The following is a 27,303-nucleotide window of genomic DNA, read 5'->3' as shown; positions in this document are numbered from 1 at the left end:
TCCCTTTTTCTTCCTGAGCAGTGGTGTCATTCAGATATTATCTTCTGCAGCCTGCTGGAATGGAAGTTTTCTTGAGAAAAAGTAAGTGATTTAGAGTCTTTAAAAACAACAAAAAACCCACATGTGATGCAAATACTCAGCAAAGGCCGTGAAAGACTTCTGTTCTCTTTGATGGTGGTTGGCCTTAATTCAGTGGATAAGCCAATGATTTGCACAGAAATTGGAACGCCCAATGATGATGAGTGAGAGGACCTCAGGAAGAGCTATGCTGATTCATGCCTGGTTGGCAGAGAAGCAGGTTACCAAAGAGAGACACGGCATCTCAGAAAGGGTTGGTGTAGTCAAAAGTAAGATTTTTCAGGGTATTCCAAAATGTTAGTCGTATTTATTCTTAAATTCTTAATTCTTTAAATAATCTCCTTGGGGCTTCCCTGGTGGCGCAGTGGTTGAGAATCCGCCTGCCGATGCAGGGTACGCGGGTTCGTGCCCCGGTCCGGGAAGATCCCACATGCCGCGGAGCGGCTGGGCCCGTGAGCCATGGCCGCTGAGCCTGCGCGTCTGGAGCCTGTGCTCTGCAACGGGAGAGGCCACAGCAGTGAGAGGCCCGTGTACCGCAAAAAAAAAAAAAAAAAAAAAAAAAAAATCTCCTTGGTTTCTTTGGTTTGCTTTCCCATAGTTTTTTCTTTTCTCAGAAAGAGTGAATTTAGGGAAAAAGTTCCAAAGACGCTTCAGGGACTCCTTGGGCTCAGGGCCAGCCCAGCCTACCAGGAAATTACATTTGGCCTGAACTCCCAGGTTGTAAATAATGTTTCTTTGCTAGGCCTTATCCCTTCTGCAAATATCCCCCTCAGGAACTTGCTGCAGCAGAAGGGTCTTGTCATAGGTTTTGATCGTTGGTGATCCCAAGTCCTGACCATCTTTCTATCCTTTTCCTGCCAGTGACAATGCTAATGAAATCCCACGAAGACTTAGACTTCAGTTCTGTGTGTGAATCTCATGTCCCACTCCATCCCTGCCCCAAATTCTGTCCCTAACTGGGTTGCAAGTGATTGCTTCAAAAACTCTGTTCAGTTACAGTTAAAGATTGCAAAGTCACTTACTTGTATCATTAGGACAACTGAAATGAGCTCATCCAGTTCATTTCAGAGTCAATACTTAGGCTTTCCCTCCAGGGAAAAATATCCTGTATTGTGCTAATGTTGGTCTTTTAGAATAGTGGTTCTCAACCAGGCTGATTTGCTTCCCAGGGGACATTCAGCAATCTCTACTGACATTTTTTGGTTGTTAGCAGTGATGGAGAATATACTACTGGCATTTAGTGGGCAAAGGCCAGAGATGCTGCCAAGTATCTCACAGTTCCACCCACCCAGGAAAGAATTATCTGACCCCAAAAATCAATAGTCCCAAGGTTGAGAAATCTTATTCTAGAAGGACAGCTTTTATGAAAGTTGGGAATGGCTCTTGGCCGGATTTCTTAGGCTATCCATCCTTAGTATCATGGATTCTGTAGATTTGTGGGTAAAACCTTTATTTTTTTATTATTATTATTTTTTTTTTGCAGTATGCGGGCCTCTCACCGTTGTGGCCTCTCCCCTTGCGGAGCACAGGCTCTGGACGCTCAGCGGCCATGGCTCACGGGCCCAGCCGCCCCGCGGCATGCGGGATCTTCCCGGACCGGGACACGAACGCGTGTCCCCTGCATCGGCAGGCGGACTCTCAACCACTGCGCCACCAGGGAAGCCCATAAATCTTTTTTTTTTAAATGGACTGCGGTGCTATTTCTGGAGTTCTCCTCCTGCTTTATGTAAACTACATCGTAGTAAACCAGTGAAGATGAAGATCCAGTTTAACAAAGTATAAATACATGTAGATAAAATATTTTGTTTTTTCTTAACAGCATAGCAGAAGATACTTCTAAGCATATGGAAGGTTACATATGGGACATTGGAATTAATTTCTATGTTTTGGGCAAATTTATTTTTAGAACGGCAGTAACAAAAGATCCAACAAACAATGCCTAAGTAGCTCTTCTTGTTTGACCACTTAGATTCCAATACATATAATTATGTTTTTTTTCAAATGTTAGAAACTCAACTTATTTTTTATAGATTAAAACAATGATGTCAGATGGTATTAAAACTATCTGAATGTGTCTGTTACGCATAAACAGAAGACTGTTTTGCAAATAGATAGTTCTTTTGTAGTTAGCAGATGTGGTATGTTCAAGAGTGGGAATTTAAAAGAGACATTCTCCAAATCTCTAAAAAACTAAGACTTTATTATATAAGGTTAGAAAAATGATTAGTTGCTAGGAAGTTAAAACAGTAGCAGTGAAATTAGTCCTTGAGTGAATGTAATTGTATCCCTTGTGTTAACTGAGTGAGGCATTAACTTTGCATTTATTGTAGATCTGAGTTTTTAAAAAATACTTGCTTTAAACTTGGCATTTGTTGATGAGTGGGCCAGTTTGCACAAGGGATGTTTTTTGCACGTAGGCATAGCATCTATGTCTAGTTCAGTGTACCACAATGACAGAAAGAGTCAAAAATACAAATCAGGAAAAGAACACTGTGCATATAAATTTTAAGACAGCCTCAAATTGAAATGATGATCCTTGTACTTTGACTTGAAGGAAAAAAAACTTGAAAAAAAAATTTTTTTTAATTAATTTATTTTTGTCTGCGTTGGGTCTTCGTTGCTGCACACGGGCTTTCTCTAGTTGTGGAGAGCAGGGGCTACTCCTCACTGTGGTGCGCGGGCTTCTCACTGCGGTGGCTTCTCTTGTTGCGGAGCATGGGCTCTAGGTGCACAGGCTTCAGTAGTTGTGGCTCATGGGCTCAGTAGTTGTGGCGCACGGGCTTAGTTGCTCCGTGGCATGTGGGATCCTCCTGGACCAGGGCTCGAACCCGTGTCCCCTGCATTGGCAGGTGGATTCTTAACCACTGCGCCACCAGGGAAACCCAAGACTTTAAAATTTTAAAAAGAAAGAAGCGATTCTAGAGAGATTTATTCTGTCAGGTTTCCCCAAAGTTAATGTCTTTGTGCATCTGGTCTGCCAGGTCAAATTTAAATCTGACCATCTGATCAGTATGTAGAGCACATATTTTGTTGACAGCTTTGTAATTCCTACCTATCAGAGTGTTTGTTTTGTTTTTCTTTTATTACTTTTTTTTTTTTTCTCCGTACGCGGGCCTCTCACTGTTGTGGCCTCTCCCGTTGCGGAGCACAGGCTCCGGACGCACAGGCTCAGCGGCCATGGCTCACGGGCCCAGCCACTCCGCGGCATGTGGGATCTTCCCGGATCGGGGCACGAACCCGTGTCCCCCGCATTGGCAGGCAGACTCTCAACCACTGCGCCACCAGGGAAGCCCCTATTACCTATTTTTTTAAAATTAATTTTTATTGGAGTATAGTTGCTTTACGGTGTTGTGTTAGTTTCTACTGTACAGCAAGATGAATCAGCTTTATATATACATATATCCCCTCCGTTTTGGATTTCCTTCCCATTTAGGTCACCACAGTGCATTAAGTACAGTTCCGTGTGCTATACATATTTTCTGTTTTTGTTTGTTTAGAATTGATGAGCATTTTAAAACAAGTCCCAAAATCCCTGGGATTGACCTGAACTCAACTAGAGTGTTGTTTGAGAAGTTAATGAACTCTCAGCACTCCATGATTCTAGAACAGGTATGGTTTTTTACTTTTACAAAGTGCATGCTTAAAAATGCATTTTTGCATTGAAGTAAGTTGACTTTCAAGAGAAAAAGAAAAAGTAGGATGAAAAGGCAGAAATCTTGTATAAATCATAACTCTGTAAAATATTCACTTTGGGAATTTGACCTGCCTTGAACTTTCTCTCTGGCTTAAGTTTTTCTAAGGAAATGCTCCCCCAGAGTGTAAGGTCTGCATGGGCACAGATCTGTGGCTTTTCTTTTCACTGATGTATCCTGAGTGCCCAGACAAGTGCCTGGCTCATAGAGGGTCGTGAGTACATACTGAATGAATGAGAGTTGAGAGTCTCTCAAATAGTTTATGAATTTAGAGATCAGGTAACTAGATCTCAGGTGTGTTTGAATTTCTCAATACTCTTTTCTCTCATGCAGATCTTAAATAGCTTTGAAAGTTGCCTGATTCCTCAGTTGTCAAGTTCACCACCAGATGTTGAAGCAATGAGAATCTACTTAATACTACCGGAGTTTCCCCTGCTCCAGGATTCTAAGTATTACATAACGTTGACTATTCCCCTGGCTATGGCCATTCTGCGGCTGGATACAAACCCCAGCAAAGTCTTAGGTGATTTGCTACACTGAATACCAGAGGTTTTGTGCTTTTTATTTTATTCGTGTGACCGTTGGCTCCTGGTGGATTGACATTGAAGAATCTATTTGTTGCCATTTAATATCCTTAACACTTAAAACTTTTCTTTCTTTGCTGTTAGTTTCTAATTTGCAGTTTGAACAAATTGAACCATTACTTAGGTTATTTGAAATGATTTACACCAAACTAATCTTGATTTTTACATATTCACAAAGTTAGATTATTAGACTTTATTTTTTTCTCCTCCTACACTTGCTAGTGGTTAATAGTGCCTCAGAATTAGTGTCCATCTGTTGTTTTTTCTCTTATACCTAATTTAGGGGGTGGGAGTGAAATGAACAGTTGTGGTGTGATACACAGGTCTCCAGAAAAGGAGAGGAAGAAAATGACCCAGTGGAGACTTACCAAATGTTTGTTTTGTTTTTCTTTTTTAGGACAGTTGAGTCCACACTGATTTTTGCAGGCTACGGACACTTTGCTGAGATAAGAACCTTCCGTTCCTCAGTGAATTGGAGAGTGTCTCTCATGGGAGTAGAGCCTGAGATGTTTTTATTAATCAAATGCAGAACGTCTGGCACCTGGCTTTTTCCTTTTATTTTATATTTTCCTGGTACCTTTTTTTTTAGGTATATTCACTGCAGCTCAGTAACTTCTGAGTTCCATACGGAGTAGGATGTTACTCAAGTGTGGTCTCCCCATGGGCAAAGAGACCTGTGTGGCTCAGGATGGAATACTGGCTTTTCCATATTGCTTCCACCTTTTGTAGAAGGTGGAACCATTCTACAGATAATCATGAAAGCACCAGTAAGATGTTAGTCCTTACTTTTTTTAAGCTCAAAAGCCCTTAGGGGCGTATTGTCTCAGGTGTTCTGATAGACTGTGAGGTAGAGATAGCGATCTTTGAAGGAATATTACCTGACTTTTAAAAGTTTGGGGTTTTCTTTTTTACAGGACTTAGGTGGTGGCTGAGAAGAGGGCTAAAAGGACGAGGATATGTGAATGCTCCTGCCCGAAATATGTGCCTGAGCATCTTGTCCACATGTGCCCTTGGAGCTGACCTTTTAGATTAGCATTCCGGATGAATCCTTGAGGAAAAAAATGAAATAGAGCTTTATAACAAAGCTCCAGGATTCTCGTACAGCTGCCACTCTCTCCAGAAGTGCTTTAATGGATTCTTTTTAAAGTTAGTTTTGGGAAACTGTATTTTCGACTAATGCTTACCTTCTAGCTGGAGCAGTTTTTAGCCAGCAGGCAGAAGACATCAATACTTGATGAAGATCACATGTTGAAATATGTCTTTCCTTTCTTTCTAAAGATAACTGGTGGTCTCAGGTATGCCCGAAATATTTCACGAAGCTGGTAAACCTCTATAAAGGTGCAGTCGTTTATCTACTGAGAGGAAGAAAGACATTCTTAATTCCTGTACTGTTTAACAATTATGTTACAGCAGCGCTCAAGCTCCTGGAGAAGTTATACAAGGTGAGCATAGAGAAGAACCAGAAGGGAGAGGGATGCAGAGATAGTAGGATCAAATGATCTACCGAGATGTTCTGTGGGAAGCCGCTTACCAGTCGCCTGGGTCTTAGTTGCCCTTGTTTTGTTCTTCATCAGGTAAATCTTAAAGTGAAGCATGTGGAATATGATACATTTTATATTCCTGAGGTTTCCAGTCTTGTGGACATTCAGGAAGACTACCTCATGTGGTTCTTACATCAAGCAGGCATGGTAAGAATTCATGTAAAGTATATCTCAAAGCTTTCGTCTTTTCTCAGAGTACACGTAAGGGCAAGAAAAGCACATCTGAACTCTAAAATTTGTCCTGGACTTGGATGTTAGTGCTATACCTGTGTTTGATCAGCTGGCGTTAGCATTTTTGAAACACTGAAGTGCTTTGAGTAATCGTAAGCAGTCACAAATGGGTCGTCGCCCAGAACGGTCTAAATTTTAATTAGTTGCCAACATTAAAAAAAATCAAGGTATCTAAAGTAGTCAAACTCATAGAAAGTAGAATGGTGGTTGCCAGGGTCTGGGGAAGGAGAAAATGGAGAGTTGTTGTTTAATGGGTATCGACTCTGTTTTACTTATTTATTTTTTTAATTGACGTATAGTTGATTTACGATACTGTGTTAGCTTCAGGTGTACAGCGCAGTGATTCATATATCTATCTATATCTATATATGTTCCTTTTCAGATTGTTTTCCCTTATAGGGTATGACAGAATATTGAGTAGAGTTCCCTGTGCTATACAGTAGGTCCTTGTTGTTTATCTGTTTTGTATACAGTGGTGTGTATATATTAATCCCCAACTCCTAACTCATCCCTCCCCCCATCTTTCCCCTTCGGTAACCATGAGTTTGTTTTCTGTGTCTGTGAGTCTGTTTCTGTTTTATAAATAAGTTCATTTGTGTCATTGTCTTAGATTCCACATATAAGTGATATCGTATGATCTTTGTCTTTCTCTGTCTGGCTTACTTCACTTAGTATGAGAATCTCTAGGACTTTGTTTTGCATGATGAAAAAGTTCTGGAGATGGATTGCACAACTATGCAAATGTAGTTAACACTAACGAACTGTACACTTGAAGATGTTAAAGATGGTGAACTTTATATGTCTTTTACCACAATTTTAAAGAGTCAAGGCACATAAAATGTATTTCTGGCTTTTCTTGAAACTCGGAAGCTCTGGCAACATGACCTGTCTTTCCAGATGGTTTCAGTTGGCTGGAGTTCAGTGGGGGGCTCTTTGGATGAGGCTGAGACGTGCCAGAGTCCCCACTGCAGCTTGACTTTGACACTGAGGAAAGGATCGTTTACTCATTGTCTTCATCTAACAGCTAGCCTACTTTAGTCATCGTATGTCAGCTGCCTGAACCCTACAGGCTACCTCTGACTTGGGATTACGTGTGTGAAAATGTCACGTATCCCTGACCTGGTTCTCACTATACGTTAGAACTGCGGGTTCCTGCCTGTCACCACTTCTCAGTTTGATTGTAGACCGGCTTGGGATATATGCAAGGCTTCTTAGGATCCCCCATCTGTGGATTATGTATGAGTTTGAGTGATGTCAGAAGACAGAGTGATTATTTGGTTATTATATTTAGTGAAGCCATGCATAGCAGACACATTTGAGGTGAGTCCTTGCCAATGTAGCAGATTCATCACTGACATTTAGGCAGTATTTCCCTGTACGCTGTAGGGCTTCTGGAGGTCAGTAGCGGTTTCCAAAAGCAAGGCATTTAAATTGGTTCATTTAACTAAGGAAGAGTTGTTTCTTTGTTAAATAAGATGATCAATGCCAGACACAACATTGTGTTTTTAGTAAGCCTTCTGATTACTTTAAAAAACCAAAATCCTTTTCAAAAAAGTGGATGAGTCTTCAAAACGGGGTTTACATGGAAATTTCACACGGAGGCTAGCAGTGAACTGTGTTTTCACCTGCTGATTTAGAAATTGTAAAAAGATAAGCCTCTCTGTTTTATCAGTTTGTGAATACCCTTTGAATCATAAAATGTTAAGAGCTGAAGTAAGCCTTATGAATTATTTAGCCAACTGCTTTGTTTCTAGGTGAGAAATTGGAGGCCCAGAGAAGCTAAACAATTTTTCCGCCAATTCAGTTAGCTTAAAAGCCAATTTTCCTGACTTCTAATCTACCCTTTCTTGCTGCTGAGTAAAATAATTCTCATGAGCCCTAATTCTTTTTGACCCTGAAAAAGAAGTTGCTGGTGTTAAAATATAGGTTACCATGACTGTGGTCTCCGAATGGAGATACTGAAGTGAGCAACTTCTATATTCCTTTCTCTTAACATTTGATGCGCAAATATAAGTCTTAAATACCAGCTGCTCATCTCCTCTTCAAAAATTAGTTATTATAGAAAGATAGAAAATTAGGTGAAATTACTGTGTGACCTTTTGTGATTTCTGTGGCATTTTTTCTGTTAATACAATGCGATTAGAAATTAAAGTTTATATTTCTTCATATCTTGGATTTTAACGTAAAAGGCTAAAGCTATTTCATATGTTGATTCCTGGTTTTTTGACTACATCTTTTTCAAGGTGTAATTGACATGTAACATTATATTAGTTTCAGGTGTATAACATAATGACTCGATACTTACATACACTGTGAAATGATCATCACAGGAAGTCTAGTCACTGTCTGTCACCACACAGTTAACAAATTTTGTTTTTCTTGTGATGAGAACTTTTAAGATTTACTGTCTTAGCAGCTTTAGCAACTAAAATATGCAATGCAGTTTTACTGTCTGTAGTCACTACGCTGTGCATTATATCACTGTGACTTATTTATTTTATAATGGAAGTTTGTACCTTTGACCCTCCTCACGCATTTTACTCACCCGCTCTCCCCTCTCCCCTCTGGCAGCCACTAAACTGTCTCTTTATCTATGGGCTTGTTGTTTTGCTTTACTTTGCTTTGTTTGTTTAGATTCCAAGTGTAAGTGAAATAATACAGCATTTGTCTTTCTTTGTCTGACTGATTTCACTTAGCATAGTGCCTTCAAGGTCCAGCCAGGTTGTTGAAAATGGCAAGATTCCAGTTTTTTTTAATGTCTGAGTGTTACCGAGGCAAACTTGGGTCCTTTTGCCTGTGCTCAGTAAAGCCAATTTCTGACACCGGGTTGTGGGAAGGAAAGGGCAGCATTCACTGCAGGGTACCAAGCAAGGAGTCCGGGGAAGCTAGTGTTCAAAACACCTGAACTCCCCGGTGGGTTTCAGGAAAGCGTTTTTAAAGGCCAGGTGAGGGAGGGGAGTCGCAGAGTATGTAATCTGCCTGTGCACAAGTCTCTGGTCACATTATCAATCCCCAGGCTCCGGTAGGTCTGGCGGCTGTGTGCTCCTGGTCATCCGGTAGGTAGTTTCTTCCATTTGGTTGTGGTTTTAGTATCTGCAAGACAACTCAGGAAATGCGCAGCAGGTACTGTTATCTAGGTCCTTCAGAGAGGAGCTACAGCAGAGGGTGTGGGGGAGGGGTCCGTCCTGGGAAGGCCCCATAGGGTCCTGCTCGGTTACAGGAGTACTATTCCACTGTGTGTGTATGTACCCCATCTTCTTTATTCCTTCATCCATCTGTGGACGCTTCGGTTGTTTCCATATCTTGGCTAATGTAAATAAGGCTGCTATGGATATGGGGGTACATAAATCTTTTCGAATTAGTGTTTTTGTATTCCTTGGATAAATACCCAGAAGTGGAACTGCTGGATCATATGGTAGTTCTATTTTCAATTTTTTGAGGAACCTCCATACAGTTTTCCATACTGGCTGCACCAGTTTAAATTCCCACCAATAGTGCATAAGAGTTCCCGTTTCTCTACATCCTTGCCCACCCTTGTTATTTTTTGTCTTTTCGATAATAGACATTCTGACAGGTGTGAGGTGAAACCTCACTGTGGTGACTTGCATTTCCCTGATTAGTGATGTTGAGCGTCTTTTCATGTGCCTGTTGGCCATCTGTATGTCCTCTTTGGAAAAATGTCTATTGAAGTCCTCTGCCCATTTTTTAATTGGGTTGGTGTTTTTTTTTGTTTTTGTTTTGATATTGAGTTGTATGAGTTCTTTGTATATTTTGGACATTAACCCCTTATCAGATATATTGTTTGCAAATACCTCTCCCATTCTGTAGGCTGCCTTTTCATTTTGTTGATGGTTTCCTTTGCTCTGCAGAAGCTTTTTAGTTTCATGTAGTTCCATTTGTTTATTTTTGCTTTTGTTGCCTTTGATTTTGAAGTTGGATCCAAAAAATCATTGCCAAGACTGATGTCAAGTTGCTTCCTACCTACGTTTTCTTCTATGAGTTTTATGGTTTTAGGTCTTACATTCAGGTCTTTAATCCATTTTGAGTTAATTTCCAGTTTTATCCTTTTGTATGTGCCCGTCCAGTTTTCTCAACACCATTTATTGAAGAGACTGTCCTTTTCCCATTGTGTGATGTTGCCTCCTTTACATACATTAATTGGCCATATATGCATGGGCTTATTTCTGAGCTTAACCACTTTTAAATCATAGTAATGAACAACGAGTGCATTTTCCCCCAGCTTTACTGAGGGATAATCGACATTGTTGTATATATTTAAAGTGTACAATATGATGATTTGATATACAGTGTGAAATGATTACAAAGATCAAGTTACTTAACACATCCATTACCTCACATAGTTAACTTCTTTTTTGGGTGCTTTGAGATGCTTAAGATGTGCTCTCATCAAGTTCCCAGTATTTAATACTGTGTTATTAACTGGAGTCACCATGCTGTGCTTTAGCTCCTTAGAGCTTACTTATAACTGAAAAGATTGTACCCTTTGAGCTATATCTCCCCATGTCCTCCCCTGTTCCCGCCCTAGCCCATGGAAACCACCATTATTTCTGTGAGATTGGCTTTCTTGTTTTTTTTAGATTCCACATATAAATGATACCATACAGTGTTTGTCTCTCTCTGTCTGGCTTATTTCACTTAGTGTAAAATGCCCTTTAGTTTCACCCATGTTGTTGCAAATGGCAGGATTGCCTTCTTTTTTATGGATGAATCATGTTCCTGTGTGTGTGTGTGTCTGTCTGTGTGTCTGTCTGTCTCACACTGTATGAGTTTTTATGTGTTAAATTTTTTGCCTTGGCAGTAGCCGAGGCAGTATAGCATACAGTTCCGAGCACGTGCTTTAGTCAAAAAGAACTGGGTTCAAGTCTCAACTCTGGCCTACTACCTATGTGACCTTAGGCAAATTACTTAATTTCTATAAGCCTAGCATCCTCATTTATAAATGTGAATTATAACAGTACTGTGAGAAGTAAATGGGAGAACCCGTGGAAAGGCCTTACTTGTCAGAGTACCTAGTACGTGGCATATCATAAGCCCTAGTAACTGTTTTTCAGGAAGCAGTCTTGGGCACCTAATGTATGTCATGTGCCGGCTACCACTGGGGATGCGGACACGTACAGGACATGGTGGCTGCCTCTGTGGGGTGTTCAGTGTAGTGCAAAAGGAATTACAAAGGGACATAATATGTATGGGCAAAGGGCTATGGTGTATAAAAGCAACATTCTAAAGTGGCTGCTTTTTGCTTATTTTATTTTATTATTATTTTTTAACATCTTTACTGGAGTATAATTGCTTTACAATGGTGTGTTAGTTTCTGCTGTTTAACAAAGTGAATCAGCTGTACATATACATATATCCCCATATCTCCTCCCTCTTGCATCTCCCTCCCACCCTCCCTATCCCACCCCTCTAGGTGGTCACAGAGCACTGAGCTGATCTCCCTGTGCTATGCGGCTGCTTCCCACTAGCTATCTATTTTACATTTGGTAGTGTGTATATGTCCATGCCACTCTCTTACTTTGTCCCAGCTTACCCTGCCCCCTTCCCGTATCCTCAAGTCCATTCTCTATGTCTGACTCTTTAGTCCTGTCCTGCCACTAGGTTCTTCAGAACCATTTTATTTTAGATTCCATATATATGTGTTAGCATACAGTATTTGTTTTTCTATTTCTGACTTACTTCACTCTGTATGACAGTCTCTAGGTCCATCCAACTCACTACAAATAACTCAATTTCGTTTCTTTTAATGGCTGAGTAATATTCCATTGCATATATGTGCCATTTCTTCCATTCATCTGTCGATGGACACTTAGGTTGCTTCCATGTCCTGGGTATTGTAAATAGAGCTGCAGTGAACATTGTGGTACATGACTCTTTTTGAATTATGGTTTACTCAGGGTATATGCCCAGTAGTGGGATTGCTGGGTCCTATGGTAGTTCTATTTTTAGTTTTTTAAGCAACCTCCAAACTGTTCTGCATAGTGGCTGTATCAATTTATGTTCCCACCAACAGTGAAAGAGAGTTCCCTTTTCTCCACACCCTCTCCAGCATTTATTGTTTGTAGATTTTTTGATGATGGCCATTCTGACCGGTATGAGGTGATACCTTATTGTAGTTTTGAATTGCATTTCTCTAGTGATTAGTGATGTTGAGCATCCTTTCACGTGTTTGTTGGCAGTCTGTATATCTTCTTTCAGGAAATGTCTACTTAGGTTTTGTGCCCATTTTTAGATTGGGTTGTTTGTTTTTTTGACATTGAGCTGCATGAGCCGCATTTGTATTTTGGAAATTAATCCTTTGTCAGTTGCTTCATTTGCAAATATTTTCTCCCATTCTGAGGGTTGTCTTTTCATCTTGTTTATGGTTTGCTTTGCTGTGCAAAAGCTTTTAAGTTTCATTAGGTCCCATTTGTTTATTTTTGTTTTTATTTCCATTTCTCTAGAAGGTGGGTCAAAAAGAATCTTGCTGTGATTTATGTCATGGAGTGTTCTGCCTGTGTTTTCCTCTAAGAGTTTTTTAGTGTCTGGCCTTACATTTAGGTCTTTAATCCATTTTGAGTTTATTTTTGTGTATGGTGTTAGGGAGTGTTCTAATTTCCTTCTTTTCCATGTAGCTGTCCAGTTTTCCCAGCACCACTTATTGAAGAGGCTGTCTTTTCTCCATTATATATTCTTGCCTCCTTTATCAAAAATAAGATGACCATATGTGTGTGGGTTCATCTGTGGGCTTTCTCTCCTGTTCCATTCATCTATATTTCTGTTTTTGTGCCAGTACCATACTGTCTTGATTACTGTAGCTTTGTAGTATAGTTTGAAGTCAGGGAGCCTGGTTGCTCCAGCTCCCTTTTTCTTTCTCAAGATTGCTTTGGATATTCAGGGTCTTTTGTGTTTCCATACAAATTGTGAAATTTTTTGTTCTAGTTCTGTGAAAAATTCCATTGGTAGTTTGATAGGGATTGCATTGAATCTGTAGATTGCTTTGGGTAGTATAGCCATTCTCACAATGTTGATTCTTCCAATCTGAGAACATGGTATATCTCCCCAGCTGTTTGTGTCCTCTTTAGTTTCTTTCATTAGTGTCTTATAGTATTCTGCATGCAGGTCTTTTGTCTCCTTAGGTAGGTTTATTCCTAGGTATTTTATTCTTTTTGTTGCAATGGTAAATGGGAGTGTTTCCTTAATTTTGCTTTCAGATTTTTCATCATTACTATATAGGAATACAAGAGACTTCTGTGCATTAATTTTGTATCCTGCTACTTTACCAAATTCATTGATTAGCCTCAGTAGTTTTCTGGTAGCATCTTTAGTCTTCTCCATGTATCGTATCATGACATCTGCAAACAGTGACAGCTTTACTTCTTCTTTTCCAATTTGGATTCCTTTTCTTTCTTTTTCTTCTCTGATTGCTGTGGCTAAAACTTCCAAAACTATGTTGAATAATAGTGGTGAGAGTGGACAACCTTGTCTTCTTCCTGATCTTAGAGGAAATGGTTTCAGTTTTTCACCATTGAGAACGATGTTGGCTGTGGGTTTGTCACATATGGCCTTTATTATGTTGAGGTAAGTTCCCTCTGTGCCTACTTTCTAGAGAGTTTTTAACATAAATGGATGTTGAATTTTGTCAAAAGCTTTGTCTGCATATATTGAGATGATATGGTTTTTCTCCTTCAATTTGTTAATATGGTATATCACATTGATTTGCATATACTGAAGCAGGCTTGCATTCCTGGGATAAACCCCACTTGATCATGGTGTATGATCCTTTCAATGTGCTGTTGGATTCTGTTTGCTAGTATTTTGTTGAGGATTTTTGCATCTATGTTCATGAGTGATATTGGCCTGTAGTTTTCTTTCTTTGTGACATATTTGTCTAGTTTTGGTATCAGGGTGATGGTGGCCTCGTAGAATGAGTTTGGGAGTGTTCCTCCCTCTGCTATGTTTTGGAAGAGTTTGCAAAGGATAGGTGTAAGCTCTTTTCTAAAATTTGATAGAATTTGCCTGTGAAGCCACCTGGTCCTGGGCTTTTGTTTGTTCGAAGAATTTTAATCACAGTCTCAATTTCAGTGCTTGTGATTGGCCTGTTTATATTTTCTATTTCTTCCTGGTTCAGTCTCTGAAAGTTGTGCTTTTCTAAGCGTTTGTCCATTTCTTCCAGGTTGTCCATTTTATAGGCATAGAGTTGCTTGTAGTAATCTCTCATGATCTTTTGTATTTCTGCAGTGTCAGTTGTTACTTCTCCTTTTTCATTTCTAAGTCTATTGATTTGAGTCTTCTCCCTTTTTTTCCTGAGTCTGGCTAATGGTTTATCAATTTTGTTTATCTTCTCAAAGAACCAGCTTTTAGTTTTATTGATCGTTGCTATTGTTTCCTTCATTTCTTTTTCATTTATTTCTGATCTGATCTTTATGATTTCTTTCCTTCTGCTAACTTTGGGGGTTTTTTGGTGCTTCTTTCTGTAAATGCTTTAGATGTAAGGTTAGGTTGTTCATTTGAGATGTTTCTTGTTTCTTGAGGTAGGATTGTATTGCTATGAACTTCCCTCTTGGAACTGCTTTTTGCTATATCCCATAGGTTTTGGGTTGTTGTGTTTTCATTGTTATTTTTTTCTAGATACTTTTTGATTTCCTTTTTGATTTCTTCAGTGATCTCTTGGTTATTAAGTAGTGTATTGTTTAGCCTCCATGTGTTGGTTTTTTTTACAGATTTTTTCCTGTAATTGATATCTAGTCTCATAGTGTTGTGGTCAGAAAAGATGCTTCATATGATTTCAATTTTCTTAAATTTTCTAAGGCTTCATTTGTGACCCAAGATATGATCTATCCTGGAAAATGTTCCATGAACACTTGAGAGGAAGGTGTATTCTGTTGTGTTTGGGTGGAATGTCCTATAAATATCAATTAAATCCATCTTGTTTAATGTATCATGTAAAGATTGTGTTTCCTTTTTTCTTTTCATTTTGGATGATCTGTCCTTGGAAAGTGGGGTGTTAAAGTCCCCTACTATGATTGTATTATTGTCAATTTCCCTTTTTATGGCTGTTAGCATTTGCCTTATGTTTTGAGGTGCTCTATGTTGGGTTCATAAATATTTACACTTGTTATATCTTCTTGGACTGATCCCTTGATCATTATGTAGTGTCCTTCTTTGTCTCTTCTAATAGTTTTTATTTTAAAGTCTGTTTTGTCTGATATGACAATTGCTACTCCAGCTTTCTTTTGATTTTCATATCCATGGAATATCTTTTTCCATCCCCTCACTTTCAGTCTGTATGTGTCCCTAGGTCTGAAGTGGGTCTCTTGTAGACAGCATGTATGTGGATCTTGTTTTTGTATCCATTCAGCCAGCCTGTGTCTTTTGGTTGGAGCATTTAATCCATTTACATTTAAGGTAATTATCGATATGTATGTACGTATAACCATTTTCTTAAGTGTTTTTGGTTTGTTAATGTAGGTCTTTTCCTTCTGTTGTGTTTCCTGCCTAGAGAAGTTCCTTTAGCATTTGTTGTAAAGCTCGTTTGGTGGTGCTGAATTCTCTTAGCTTTTGCTTGTCTGTAAAGGTTTTAATTTCTCCGTTGAATCTGAATGAGATCCTTGCTGGGTAGAGTAATCTTCATTGTAGGTTTTTCCCTTTCATCACTTTAAATATGTCCTGCCACTCCCTTCTGGCTTGCAGAGGATGCTTAAAGATCAGCTGTTTATCTTATGGGGATTCCCTTGTGTGTTATTTGTTGTTTTTCCCTTGCTGCTTTTAATATGTTTTCTTTGTATTTAATTTTTGACAGTTTGATTAATGTGTCTGATGTGTTTCTCCTTGGATTTGTCCTGTATGGGACTCTCTGTGCTTCCTAGACTTGATTATTTCCTTTGCCATATTAGGGAAGTTTTCAACTATAATCTCTTCAAATATTTTCTCAGTCCCTTTCTTTTTCTCTTCTTCTTCTGGGACCCCTATAATTCGAATGTTGGTGTGTTTAATGTTGTCCCAGAGGTCTCTGAGACTGTCCTCAGTTCTCTTCATTCTTTTTTCTTTATTCTGCTCTGCAGCTGTTATTTCCACTATTTTATCTTCCAGGTCACTTATCCGTTCTTCTGCCTCAGTTATTCTGCTATTGATCCCTTCTAGAGAATTTTTAATTTCATTTATTGTGTTGTTCATCAGTGTTTGTTTGCTCCTTAGTTCTTGTAGGTCCTTGTTAAATGTTTCTTGTATTTTCTACATTCTGTTTCCAAGACTTTGGATCATCTTTACTGTCATTACTCTGAATCCCTTTTCAGGTAGACTGCCTATTTCCTCTTCGTTTGTTTGGTCTGGTAGGTTCTTACCTTGCTCTTTCATCTGCTGTGTGTTTCTCTGTCTTCTCATTTTGCTAAACTTACTGTGTTTGGGGTCTCCTTTTCACAGGCTGCAGGTTCGTAGTTCCTATTGTTTTTGGTGTCTGCCCCCAGTGGCTAAGGTTGGTTCAGTGGGTTGTGTAGGCTTCCTGGTGGAGGGGACTAGTGCCTGTGTTCTGGTGGATGAGGCTGTATCTTGGCTTTCTGGTGGGCAGGTCTGCCTTCGGTGGTGTGTTTTGGGGTGTCTGTGACCTTATTATGATTTTAGGCAGCCTCTCTGCTAATGGGTGGGGTTGTGTTCCTGTCTTGCTGATTATTTGGCATAGGGTGTCCAGCACTGTAGCTTGCTGGCCGTTGAGTGAAGCTGGGTGCTGGTGTTGAGATGGGGATCTCTGGGAGATTTTCGCCGTTTGGTATTACGTGGAGCTGGGAGGTTTCTTATGGACGAGTATCCTGAACTCAGCGCTCCCACCTCAGAGGCACAGGCCTGACACCTGTCCAGAGCACCAAGACCCTGTCAGCCACACGGCCAGGTACGTGGGGAGTTTCTTGCCTTTTGGGAGGTCTGAGGTCTTCTGCCAGCGTTCAGTAGATTTTCTGTAGGAGCTTTTCCACGTGTAGATGTATTTCTGATGTATTTGTGGGGAGGAAGGTGATCTCCGCGTCTTACTCCTCCACCATCTTGAAGGTCTCCCTCAGCTTATTTTAAAGAAGAGGTGGTAGTGGCTTACTTATTTCCGTTTATTCACAGCCATCATCTACACTTGCAAAACAAATAGCACACAGAATGAGTGACTTTGTGGGCCCCATAGAGGGCCTCACAAGTGAGAAGGTGAGTGATACAACGAAAATGCTTCATTGTAAAGCAACCATACTCCAATAAAAATTAATTTAGAAAAAAACAGAGAAAAAAAAAAGAAAATGCTTCAAAAATAAAGACTGGAGTCAACCTGACGTCAGCTGTCTGTGTCGTCCGGGGCAGTGTCTGGTTCCGGGTAGCAGTATTGTGCGTGGTGAGATGAGGCAGCTGTGTGTGCCTCGGCATTCAGCGATGCTGGGAGCCAGAATTGCCCACGGAGGGTACAGGAACACGTGGTGTCAGGCAGACCCGAAGGCAGGGCTCCTGGGTTTCCTCCTTGGTGTTAGTGTGATGCCTCTTGTCCCCAGTCACAGCCACATTTAGGAACTGTTGACTTGGAATTAAAAGAAAGAAAAGAAAAGAAAAAGAGATTCGCAATTCCCCACTTCTCTAGTTCTGTACCATGTGCTTATTCATTGCTTCTCTGTCATATACTTAAAAAACATGAACGGAGGTTACAGGGCAGCCCCATTTCAAGCAGGAACTCTTGAAATGTGATCCATGTGTGTACTTTGCCAGTTATAGGTTGTGAGACTCAATTTTGGGGAATGGATGGCCCAGGACAAACAGCCTCTCAGGAGGGGATCACATATCTCACCAGTTCATATACATCCTTCTAGGTTAGGGAGAGCAGTCAGGAGGCAGAATCGTAGTACTGCTGTTTCAGTATTTCGTTCACATACTATGGAAATGCCAGCACTAATACCATTTCTAAAATATTCAGCATCTGCAAAATAAAAATCAGTGAAATTATTATATTTCAAATACAAAAATTCATAGACTTGGGCTTCCCTGGTGGCGCAGTGGTTGAGAGTCCGCCTGCCAATGCAGGGGACATGGGTTCGAGCCCTGGTCTGGGAAGATCCCACATGCTGCGGAGCAACTAAGCCTGTGCACCACAACTACTGAGCCTATGCTCTAGAGCCCGCGAGCCACAACTACTGAGCCCACGCGCCACAACTACTGACACCTGCATGCTCTAGGGTCTGTGTGCCGCAACTACTGAGCCCACGAGCCGCAACTACTGAAGCCTGCGTGCCTAGAGCCCGTGCTCCACAACAAGAGAAGCCACTGCAATGAGAAGCCTGCACACTGCAACGAAGTGTAGCCCCTGCTCACCGCAACTAGGGAGAGCCCGCGCGCAGCAACGAAGACCCAACGCAGCCAAAAATAACAAATAAATAAATTTATAAAAAAGTAAAAATACTAGCTATAGTTGTCCCTCAGTATCAACAGCGGATTGGTTCCAGGAGCCCCCATCCCCATACCATGCTCAAGTCCCTCATATAAAATGTTGTATTATTTGCATATAACCTAAGCACATCCTGCCATAGACTTTAAATCATCTCTCGATTACTTATACTACATAATACAGTGTAAATGCTATGTAAATAGTTGCCGGTGTGTGGCAAATTCAAGTTTTGATTTCTGGAACCTTCTGGAATTGTCTTCTTTTTCCCCCTGCATATTTTCCACCTGAGGTTGGTTGAATCTCCAGATGTGGAACCGTGGATAAGGAGGGCCGACTGTATACTGCCAATGCTGTAAAGCCAACAACTGTTTTTATAGTAACTGTTTTCACTTCTCCCACAGTCACTTTTAATTTGAAGTGTTCAAAACTTTATCTTGCTTTAGAGACCAACACACATGGTAAAGATCTTTCTTTTGCCTTGAGAATAGTCAAGTAATGCTTAGAATAAAATCTCTTCTGAGAGGGAGGTTAGAAAATTCTGAATATTGGCACCAGGTTTAAACACACTTTCCCAACACACTTATCCCAAGAGATACTTGTACCCGTTGTAGGTACCTAGTGCTGTTTTATGGTGTGTGTGTGTTTATTTTAGTGATTTCAATCCCCAAATTCAAAGTAATCAGAGAAGTAGGCATGAGAATGAATCAAGTCCCTCTGGGTTCTGTGTGCAGGCTTCCATACCTTGTCTCCCTGGACTGGAATCCTTTCTCTGATTAGTGTTTCTCAGGCTAGGGAAATGTTCCAAGATCCCTGAAGGAACGTGTTTCTAAAGAATAAACAAGGGGAATTTTAATTAAAACTGCTTTTCAGTGATTTCATTGAAATACACACAAATACAAAAGGAGGTAGATATACACTTCTTATTCACATAGCATTTAAATGTTATAAAACCAAAGCGCATTTACAGATTAGATATTAACAAAACTCTAAAATCAGTAAAACACAAATTAGCCTCATGGATTTAACGTGATGAGCAAATGCGTTACTGAAGCCAGACCCCACTTGCATTGTGATCAGGACTGCGGGCTGCCAGGCCTGGGGACTTGAGTTCTGCAGCTTGTTCTATACACCCAGGGATGACTCAGCTCTCTTTTGTCCTTTCAGCGGCTATTAAAAGGGAGCCAGGACTGCAGTGGCCTTTTCCTGGGCACAAATGCATCACTTACAAAGGAAGACTGCTTTTCTTCTTTCTTATTAACCTTGGACAATTCAGTATAACATGGCACCAGTGCAATCGTTAAAATAAATGCAGATTATATGGTAACACATCATTATAAAGAGGTCATTCAGAATGTGTTTTTATTTTGTTTAGGATATCATTAAAAAAAAACAAAATTTAAAAAATTCATAGTGCACTTTCAGATCTCTGGGAATAAATCCATGGTTTTCTGTTTGAGAAATACTGCTACAGGTCAACATGATCTATACCGTTGATTTTTTTTGTTTCTTTCTGTTAGGTTATGTAGCAAACATTATTCATTAACTTAACAAAACCTTTCAGGAGAGAGTTCCTTTTTTCTCCTGATAAGTGAAACTAACATACCTCTTAGATAGGTTTGTGGTTGTATGTATTTATAGGCATACCTTGGAGAAATTGTGGGTTTGGTTCCAGACCACTGCAATAAAGTGAATATCACAATAAAGCAAGTCACACAAATTTTTTGTTTTCCCAGTGCATATAAAAGTTATGTTTATATTGTACTGTGGTCTATTAAGTGTGCAGTAGTATTATGTTTAAAAAAAACAAGGAATGTACAAACCTTAATTAAAAAATACTTTATTGCTAGAAAATGTTAGCTGTCATTTTAGCCTTCAGCCAGTTGCAATCTTTTTGCAATGATAACATCAAAGATCACTGATCACAGGTCACCATAACAAATAAGAATGAGAAACTTTGAAATATTGTTAGAATTACCAAAATGTGACACAGAGACATGAAGTGAGCAAATGCTGTTGGAAAAATGGCGCCCATAGCCTTGAGAGACTCGGTTGCCACAAAATTCCATTTGTGGGGAAGTGGGGGGAGGGTGGGATGAATTGGGAGATTAGGTTTGACATAAATATACTAACTACCATGTGTAAAACAGATAGCTAGTGGGAACCTGCTGTGTAGCACAGGGAGCTCAGGTCGGTGCTCTGATGACCTAGAGGGGTGGGATGGGGTGGGAGGGAGGTCCAAGAGGGAGGGGGGATATAGGTATACATATAGCTGATTCACTTCACTGTACAGCAGAAACTAACACAACATTGTAAAGCAATTACACTCCAATAAAAAATAAATAAATAATGTAAAAAAATGTTTAAAAAAGCAGTATCTGTGAAACACAATAAAGTGAGGCCCAATAAAACGAGGTATGTCTGTATTGTTATTCCCCTCCTCAAAAGTTTATTCAGATTTATTCACATATTGATGGAGTGTCTTCTGTAGGCCAGGCATTGGTCTAAGTGCCTAGTGAGGGACAGCTTTCTAAATATCTTTTTTTTAAAATTAATCTATTTTTGGCTGCGTTGGGTCTTTGTTGCTGCCTGGGCTTTCTCTAGTTGCGGCGAGCGGGGGCTCCTCTTCGTTGTGGTGCACGGGCTTCTCATTGCGGTGGCTTCTCTTGTTGCGGAGCACGGGCTCCAGGCACGCGGGCTTCAGTGGTTGGTCGTAGCACGCGGGCTCAGTTGTGGCTCGCGGGCTCTAGAGCGCAGGCTCGGTAGTTGTGGCGCACGGGCTTAGTTGCTCCACGGCATGTGGGATCTTCCCGGACCAGGGCTCGAACCCGTTCCCTCTGCATTGGCAGGTGGATTCTTAACCACTGCGCCACCAGGGAAGCCCTCCAGGGACAGCTTTCTAAATATTTGGTTTCTCCCAAGAGGGACTCTGTGTGTGTGTGTGTGTGTGTGTGTAAAAGGGAGACTTAACATGTTGACAAATGAAATTTGCATTATCCACTTTACCCAAGAAAATTAACCTCTGAAGTCATGGTTGTAAAGCTCCTGTTTGGGAATTAGATTTCTTATAAATGAGAGTTCTGTTAATACTATGAATTATGGGGTTAGTGAAATGGTTTGTAAAGGTCCTTTAAAATTTTTTTTAAATTGTTTTTAGTGTTCTTCTCAGTCTGTATTCATCAAAACAACTAGTCTGTTCCATCAGAACTCCAGTCAGCTGTTCAGATGGTGTTAGTTCCATGGCCAAATGGTCAGATGGGTTATCTGTTTTGTTATTTGTTTTGTTATTTGTGGGAGGTAGACAGTTCAAGTTTTGTAATCCAACTAAGAGACTTTATTTTTCTTTACACAGAAGGCTAGACCATCTATAATGCAGGTAAATGACTCTGTAAAATTTATTTATGTATTTTCCAGCAGTATTCTCTGTGGGATACTACAATATTGTTAATAATATGTTTTATTCTAGGATGCTGTAACACTGTGTTCCTACCCTTTCATCTTTGATGCCCAAGCCAAGACCAAAATGTTACAGACCGATGCTGAACTGCAGATGCAGGTAACGCATTTTAAACCTTACTTTCTCTTCTTATGGGTTTCTTTCATCTTATACATTCAGTTGTAATTTTTCCTAATAGGAGAAAGTTGGTTTGGATGAAGTTCCATGGTAACTTTTAGAACTGTTAGAAAAATTTTCAGCAATCTTATATTGAATATAACACATATACGTGAACGCACACCTACATAAACGGGGGTGGCAGGTGTCTTCATAAAGGGCCACATAGTAAATACGTGTCTTTGTGGGCCATACAGTTGTCTCAGTTATTCAGCTCTGTTGTAGCATGAAATTTGAATTTTATATAATTTTCACATGTAGTGAAATATTTTTCTTCTGATTTTTTAAAAACTATTTAAAGGGCTTCCCCGGTGGCGTAGTGGTTGGGAGTCTGCCTGCCAATGCAGGGGACACGGGTTCGTGCCCCGGTCCGGGAAGATCCCACATGCCGCGGAGCGGCTGGGCCCGTGAGCCGTGGTCGCTGGGCCTGCGCGTCCGGAGCCTGTGCTCCGCGACGGGAGAGGCCACAGCAGTGAGAGGCTCCCGTACCGCAAAAAAAAAAAAAAAAAAAAAAAAACTATTTAAAAAGGTAAAAACTACTGTTAGCTCAAGAGCTGTACAAAAGCCGGCAGCAGGCTGGATTCGGTCCTTGGGCCATTGTTTGCTGACCCCTGATAGATAATTAAATGGAGCTTGGCAGTTCTTTATTGAGCGAAAACTCAAGTTATAGAGATTTGTTTAATTTATTTTAGACACCCATTTTTATTGTAAAATATAATTGGTTTTGACAGGCCTACAAAGACATCTGTGAATTAGCAATCCAAATCTACCAGTTCCCATTGTTGGTGGATATATAACTTCATTCATCTCCCTCCCCCTTTCCCCATCTGTCTGTCTGTCTCTAGCTCTTATCTGTATATCTCTCTATATATATATATATATGTTTTCACAGTGATATATCCATGATATTGACAATTTAAAGGTTTTCCAGAGAAAATGGACATTTTTCAAAGAATAAACACCATTTTTAGCAAGGGGTTGTTAGGCTTCTTTTCCTGCCACTTTGAAAGTCATAGTTTCTACCCACTGTCTGTCATCACTTTCTTCTACGGAGATAGTATTTCAGTCTTCATCAGCTTAGTCTAAATTATTTTCCTGGAATGAGTTATGGGTCATATGGTTTACATAAAGTGTTTCAGTTAATCTCTTTGGGTTCAGATTAGAAAGATTTGTGTGTTTTGTAAACATGAGTAACTGAGAAAATCTACTGGAAAAGTTAGGAGGAAAATAAAGACCAAAATGGAGCTGCAGTCAGCCTGGCCCCGACCTACCCCCGGTCCAAAGGCAGGGCTGGCTGCTGTCCCCACTCACAGGTGCGCTCTGAGTGGTAACTGTGCTCTTGGATGTGCTGTTGCAGGTGGCGGTCAACGGGGCCAACCTGCAGAACGTCTTCATGCTTCTCACCTTGGAGCCTCTGCTGGCCAGAAGCCCCTTCCTGGTCCTTCATGTTCGCAGGAGCAGCCTTGTTGGAGATGCCCTGAGAGAGCTGAGCATTCATTCTGATATTGATCTGAAAAAGCCTCTCAGAGTGAGTCCTTCCGTATATACCTCTGAATCCCTTCCTGGGTCTTCTTTACACAGTGTTGATGAAGCAGCAGAGATCTTATTAAAATCGTGGAGTACAGCCGTTCATTCTTTCTTTCATTCATGTTACAAGAATTTACTCACTTCCTTCTGTCCAGTCACCAAAGAGAACATCTCAACGTGACATCAGATAAAAATGCCAGTGGATTACGTGAGGGGAATGTAGGGCCTTTTTTGTCTGCTCTCTTCGGTTTACCGGCTCCAGCTCTACCAAAACCAAGCGAACAGCAGCACTGCTAAAGCTTCAACTAGGTAAAGCCACCAAGCCAGCATCTAGGAAGCTTTGGATGTCAAAGATTTAAGAGAGAAAGAAGGTAAAAAAAAAAGAGAGAACGGAAAGGTAGTGACATTGTCTGGGCAGCTGGTGGCCTGTTAGGATAGGCCCTCTCAGTACTTGGAAATGATTAAATTAAGAAATTGTCTTTCCTCATAGATTATGCATGTTTGTGTCACCGCTTAGTGTATTCCCGGGGCTTAGCACAATGCTTGGTACGCAGTAGCTGGTCGGTAAATATTTAGTGAATTCTTGAAGTTTTAAGTGATTTCCCTTTCCCTTCAGAAGACTTTCCTAACTCTATTTCCAATCCTGTTGTAAACTCCAGCTTCTGAAATGTAATAGGCAAGAAACTGATGGTCTCCATGATACTGTCACCCTTTTAAAAATTTCCAGTAAGTAGTATCAGTCCCATCAGTCTGCCTGGGAGTTCTCCCTAGAACTTCTTGGTTAGGTTTTTGATATTGCAAAGAGAGGGTACTTTCTTTGCCCCTTGTTTTCGATCAGTAATTCAGGTGGGACAGTTCTTGCTTGGTAGCATGTTGAAGTCTTCTGCTGGCATCCATATAATCGGAGACCTTTACTCTCCTGCTCTAGGCAACCTTGACCACAGGCACGGGGATAAGCTTGCCTTTTTTTTTTCTTTTTGGCTGTACCATGCAGCACGCGGGATCTTAGTTCCCTGTCCCCTGATCAAACCCGTGGCCCCAGCGTTGGAAGCGCGGAGTCTTAACCACTGGACCACCAGGGAAGTTCCCAGGATAAGCTTTCTTAAATGCTGTTTTTAGTTCTGTACCTGAGCCCTTACCAGTAAAATGGGGATGGTAATAGTAATTCCAGTGCGTAAGACTGTTCTGAGGATTAGGTTAATAGAGTTTAAGTGCTGGCTGGCATGTAGAAGACTCTCAGTAAATCTCGTCCTTTGGTTTGCTGTAGCTGTTGTTGCGATGGGTCTCTCTATAGCTCCTCACAGAGCCCAGGTCTGTGTCTGCTCGGAATGCTCTCCTCCCTTTCATATGCATCAGTTAGTTCAAGAACCCCGCTGAGAGAGATTTCTTCCTTTATTCAAGTTAGTCACTGCTCTTCTCTACGTGCCAGAACATTGACCTCTCAGTGTATCTGACTCTTTGAAAATAAAATGTATTCTCGAATTGGTTCTTTTATGTTGGCCTCCCTGCCCCAATGGTAAACTCCCTGTGGACATATGGTAAACTTCCTGTGGACATATGGTAAACTTCCCGTGGACATATGGTAAACTCCCCGTGGACATATGGTAAACTCCCCGTGGACATATGGTAAACTCCCCGTGGACATATGGTAAACTCCCCGTGGACATATGGTAAACTTCCCGTGGACATATGGTAAACTTCCCGTGGACATATGGTAGACTCCCTGTGGACATATGGTAGACTTCCTGTGGACATATGGTAAACTTCCTGTGGACATATGGTAAACTTCCTGTGGACATATGGTAAACTTCTGACTTTCTCTGCATCCCACGAAGTGCCTGGGAAAGTTTTGTATGTTTCTAAGTGACTTGTTAATAATCAGCAGATACACTTTGCAGTTTTCATTGCGTCAGTGTATCCTCTGTTACATCTTCCTTTCTTTGTCCTGACTTTGGAAATAATTTGCTAAAAAAAAAAAAAACCACAAAAAAACAAACATAAAATGCTAGTGATTTCCCTGAAATGTTAATTCTACTTTCATTATTTCAAGGTCATTTTTGATGGTGAAGAAGCAGTGGATGCTGGTGGTGTCACAAAGGAGTTCTTTCTTTTACTATTAAAAGAATTGTTGAATCCCATCTATGGAATGTTTACCTACTATCAGGATTCAAATCTCTTGTGGTTTTCAGATACGGTAAGTTAGTGACGCCACCTTTCAACAGATGAATTGAATTAAACTGTCAGACCAATCCCTAGCCTTCTGGTGTTTACAGAGGGGAGCATAACAGAGGTAATCATCTAACATGATTATCATCATGTTTCCCGTCTTCGTGTTTCACCCGTTGCTAAGACATCATAGTGTGTTTTGTCACCCATTAGCCGCATTTCCATTTCTAGTAGGTAAGCTCCAAGTTTTGTAATCCTCGGAGGGTAGAAAGAGTAGGGGATGATAAAGAAATTGGTTTTATGACATATAAAAAGTAGTTGTCAAATATATCTTATTTTAATAACAGGGATAGTACGTGTATGAATACTCGTACAGATATACACATACTCACACTTTTTGAAAATTCAGTTGGAGAGCTAAGTTTTAAAAGGCATTCTCATTTCAAGCAGACTATAGTTTAGCTCTTTTTCTACCAGAGTTTTCTCCCTAGATCCGCACTGTCTTGAAAGGCAGCCATTAGCTTCCTGTGGCTATTTAAGTTTAAATTTTATTTAATTAAAATTAAGTAATACTAAAGTCATTCCCTCAGTTGTACTAACCGCCGTTCAAGTCCTCAGTAGACACACGTAGTTAGTGGCTGCCATCTGGGACAGCACAGAATAGAATGTTTCCATCCTTGCAGAAAGTTCTGTTGGACAGCATTGCTCTAAATGAGGGTAAGCTGTGCTCTGTATCACGGATGAGCTGTAAACGCTTAACTTACAGCATTGCATCTTTGGGCAACAGCTGAACTTTTGTTAGGGGTACTTGTCTGCTTCAGAAGGTAACTGAATATTAACGAGATCTTCATTCTTTCGTACTGAAAATATTTTAAGGTAAATGGCAGATTGTTTTGAGGGCTGCAAACACTGCTTTTCTTTTCTTTTTCTTTTTTTTTTAATGTTTATTTATTTACTTTCGGCTATGTCGGGTCTTAGTTGCGGCGTGTGGGCTCCAGAGCACGTGGGCTCTGTAGTCGCGGCACGCGGGCTTAGTTGCCCTGTGGCGTGTGGGATCTTAGTTCCCCTACCACGGATCAAACCCAAGTCCCCTGCATTGCAAGGCGGATTCTTAACCACTGGCCCACCGGGGAAGTCCCTGCTTTTCTTTTTAACACATTTGCGCATGTGGTGAAAGTGTTTTGTAGAGCACAACTGGTTTCACTTGATTGGCATAACCTGTGGACTCGCCATCTACAACTCCACCGTGGTGGACCTGCACTTCCCGCTGGCTCTCTATAAGAAGCTACTGAACGTGAAGCCTGGCCTGGAAGACTTGAAGGAGCTGTCACCCACGGAAGGAAGGTATGGAGCTGGAAGACGGGAGCCTGGTGTGGAGAACTGCTCTGGCGCTGGGACCAAAGGTTGACAACACCACGTGTACCAGTTAAGAGTTTATCATTAGACTGTGCTGTGTATGCTTTGTCTTAAGATG

At 40.7% G+C, this 27,303-nt stretch overlaps 1 protein-coding gene across 5 annotated transcripts in view; it reads left to right on the top strand.

Annotated features, from left to right (window-relative positions):
• Nucleotides 1-27,303, top strand: part of HERC3 (HECT and RLD domain containing E3 ubiquitin protein ligase 3) — a 138,922-nt gene that overhangs the window by 62,419 nt on the left and 49,200 nt on the right. For 3 of the 5 annotated variants that reach the window (XM_082838085.1, XM_082838084.1, XM_082838087.1), the window contains 10 exons: nt 22-81; nt 3,576-3,687; nt 4,104-4,293; nt 5,633-5,796; nt 5,929-6,042; nt 21,876-21,899; nt 21,990-22,079; nt 23,494-23,664; nt 25,714-25,857; nt 27,007-27,173. In XM_082838085.1, the coding sequence (XP_082694211.1) occupies nt 22-81; nt 3,576-3,687; nt 4,104-4,293; nt 5,633-5,796; nt 5,929-6,042; nt 21,876-21,899; nt 21,990-22,079; nt 23,494-23,664; nt 25,714-25,857; nt 27,007-27,173 (1,236 nt within the window). Of the gene's footprint in view, nt 1-21; nt 82-3,575; nt 3,688-4,103; nt 4,294-5,268; nt 5,501-5,632; nt 5,797-5,928; nt 6,043-21,875; nt 21,900-21,989; nt 22,080-23,493; nt 23,665-25,713; nt 25,858-27,006; nt 27,174-27,303 lie in introns of those variants that run through there. The other 2 variants (XM_082838086.1, XR_014326163.1) reach the window with 2 other exon arrangements.

The sequence above is a fragment of the Leucopleurus acutus genome, assembly GCF_964270905.1.
Source record: "Leucopleurus acutus genome assembly, chromosome: 4".
Classification (NCBI taxonomy): Eukaryota; Metazoa; Chordata; class Mammalia; order Artiodactyla; family Delphinidae; genus Leucopleurus; species Leucopleurus acutus.
The sequence above is the reverse complement of the archived record's forward strand: the minus strand, read 5'-3'. Positions and strand labels throughout refer to the sequence as shown.